The sequence below is a fragment of the Sinocyclocheilus grahami genome, unplaced genomic scaffold (assembly GCF_001515645.1).
Source record: "Sinocyclocheilus grahami isolate Dianchi unplaced genomic scaffold, SAMN03320097.WGS_v1.1 scaffold2039.1, whole genome shotgun sequence".
NCBI classification, from domain to species: Eukaryota; Metazoa; Chordata; class Actinopteri; order Cypriniformes; family Cyprinidae; genus Sinocyclocheilus; species Sinocyclocheilus grahami.
Window position 1 is genome coordinate 127,255 of NW_015507218.1, and position 1,976 is coordinate 129,230.

At 34.0% G+C, this 1,976-nt stretch overlaps 1 protein-coding gene and 1 long non-coding RNA gene across 2 annotated transcripts in view; both read right to left on the reverse strand.

Annotated features, from left to right (window-relative positions):
* LOC107573799 (uncharacterized) overlaps positions 1-842 on the reverse strand; it is a 2,449-nt gene extending 1,607 nt beyond the window's left edge. Inside the window, exon 1 of the long non-coding RNA XR_001607571.1 lies at positions 701-842. This is a non-coding gene — a long non-coding RNA (uncharacterized lncRNA). The remainder of the gene's footprint in view (positions 1-700) is intronic.
* Positions 843-1,714: 872 nt separating this feature from the next.
* The window catches only part of LOC107573798 (cell division cycle-associated 7-like protein), a 5,542-nt gene continuing 5,280 nt past the window's right edge, over positions 1,715-1,976 (reverse strand). The window contains exon 7 of the mRNA XM_016260244.1: positions 1,715-1,732. Within this exon, the coding sequence (XP_016115730.1) occupies positions 1,715-1,732 (18 nt within the window). The remainder of the gene's footprint in view (positions 1,733-1,976) is intronic.

Below are 1,976 nucleotides of genomic sequence, written 5' to 3' on the forward strand. Positions count from 1 at the left end.
GGACACGACTAGAAATCAGTGGTTAAGTTGTGTTTACAACACTGTTCCAGAACACTTCAACCCAAATATTCAGATGTGTGCAGCACATTTTATGGAGGACTGTTTCCTGATCCTGGGAGAGTAGACTACAATGCCGGCTGTTCTGACTCACAGACTGTAAGTATGTTTTCAAATTTAAAGGATTTGTCACTTTGACGATTCAAACGTGAGTTTTGAGCAGTGTAGAGTTGCGCTTGTTGTTTGTCATTTCTCCGATCACAAATGCAGACATGGTTTTATGTTTACACAGCGCAATGCAACGCAACGCGTAAAAAGACCGTATAAGTCATTATAATATCCGTAATTATGTCCCCACTGGATGCAACAAACGCCTCGTTTGTAATGGGTTTTAATGTTTTTGTCTCATCGCTCCGGCCGGGACACTCCATCACAGTATGTAAGGGGCGTAACATTTCCGTCACACGCTTGAGGTATTCGGCCAATCACAACGCACTGGATAGCTGACCAATCAGAGCACACCTCGCTTATCAGAACGATGAGCTTTGTAAAAATCGACGCATTTCAGAAAGGCGGGGCATAGAGGAGAAACAATAATGTACAGTATGTGGAAAATAATGTTTTTTTAACCTTAAAATGCATAAACACATTTCATTACATTAAATACACAAAATAATGGTAATATTTGGTAAGGGTTGTTCACCTCTCCAGATAGTCCCGGACGTTATCGTGTCCATAGAATTTGGCGAGTCTGGTGAGAGCCCCGGTCGCACAGCGTCCATCCCGCTTACGACACAGACTGCAGTTACACACTCCTCGACAGATGGGACACTCCCACGACTGCGGGAACACACACACACACACACAGAGAGAGAGACACACACACACACACACACACACAGAGAGAGAGAGACACACACACACACACACACACACAATCAGTGATTCAATGCTTCCAAAAGCCAGAAATCCAAAACTTCTTTTGCAAAGTTCAATATTCCATATTGTCATGATCTTTCACCAAGAATTTTACATTTCATAAAAAAAAATGTGTTTATAAAACATTAGGGCTGGGTTTTGACACAAATTTCACGATTCGATTCTCATTCACAAGCTTGCGATTCCATTTGATTATCGATTCGATTCAATATCGATTATTTTGGATACATGTCAGGTACAGTACTTGCCAAATTTTCTCAAGGAAAAAAAAAATAAAATCTCTCAACTAATGCTGTAAAATATAGGCTACATGAGTCAGTTGGTACTACATTACTATAATATTGAAGGTTAGAATGAACCGATTTGTTAAAATTATGCTTAATGAAGTTTTTAAAATAAAGTTACAATTACAAAATATTTCTACTTCAAATAGTTTTTTGAAATATAAACAATGGTGGCTGTCATAAAAACTTGGATTTATTCAAACAAATTGAAGAACACACAGACACACAGACACACAGACACACACACAGAGTGGAGGACGAACCTTTCAGTTTGACTTCTTCTCAGGAATTAATAATGCACCAAAAATATACATTTTAGTACTTCAACTTATTCAAGTTCATGTTTTTCATCTAATATCTATTTATTAGTTTAAATAGTTTAGTTATTTTTAATTCTTTTTAAATATCGGTCTACTTTTTTTTTCAGGTTATTAGTTGAATTACTTTTTTTTTTTTTTTTTTTAAGATTTATTCATTTTTTACCTTTTTATGATTCAGGAAAGGATAATGCACTAAAAATACAAATTTTAGTACTTTAACTTATTTGTAATTTTTCTTTTAGTTTTTTTATCTAATAATTATATTTTATTTATTAACTAAAAGAGTTAAGTTTTAATGTATTTGTTGTTGTTTTTTTAAATGTATTCAGCTTTTTCCATTTCAGTTTACTAGTTGAAATAGTATATTTTCTCAATTTTGTTTTCAGGTTTCTTTTTTATTTATTAGTTTAGTTTGTTTTAAAAAAAAAAAAATATA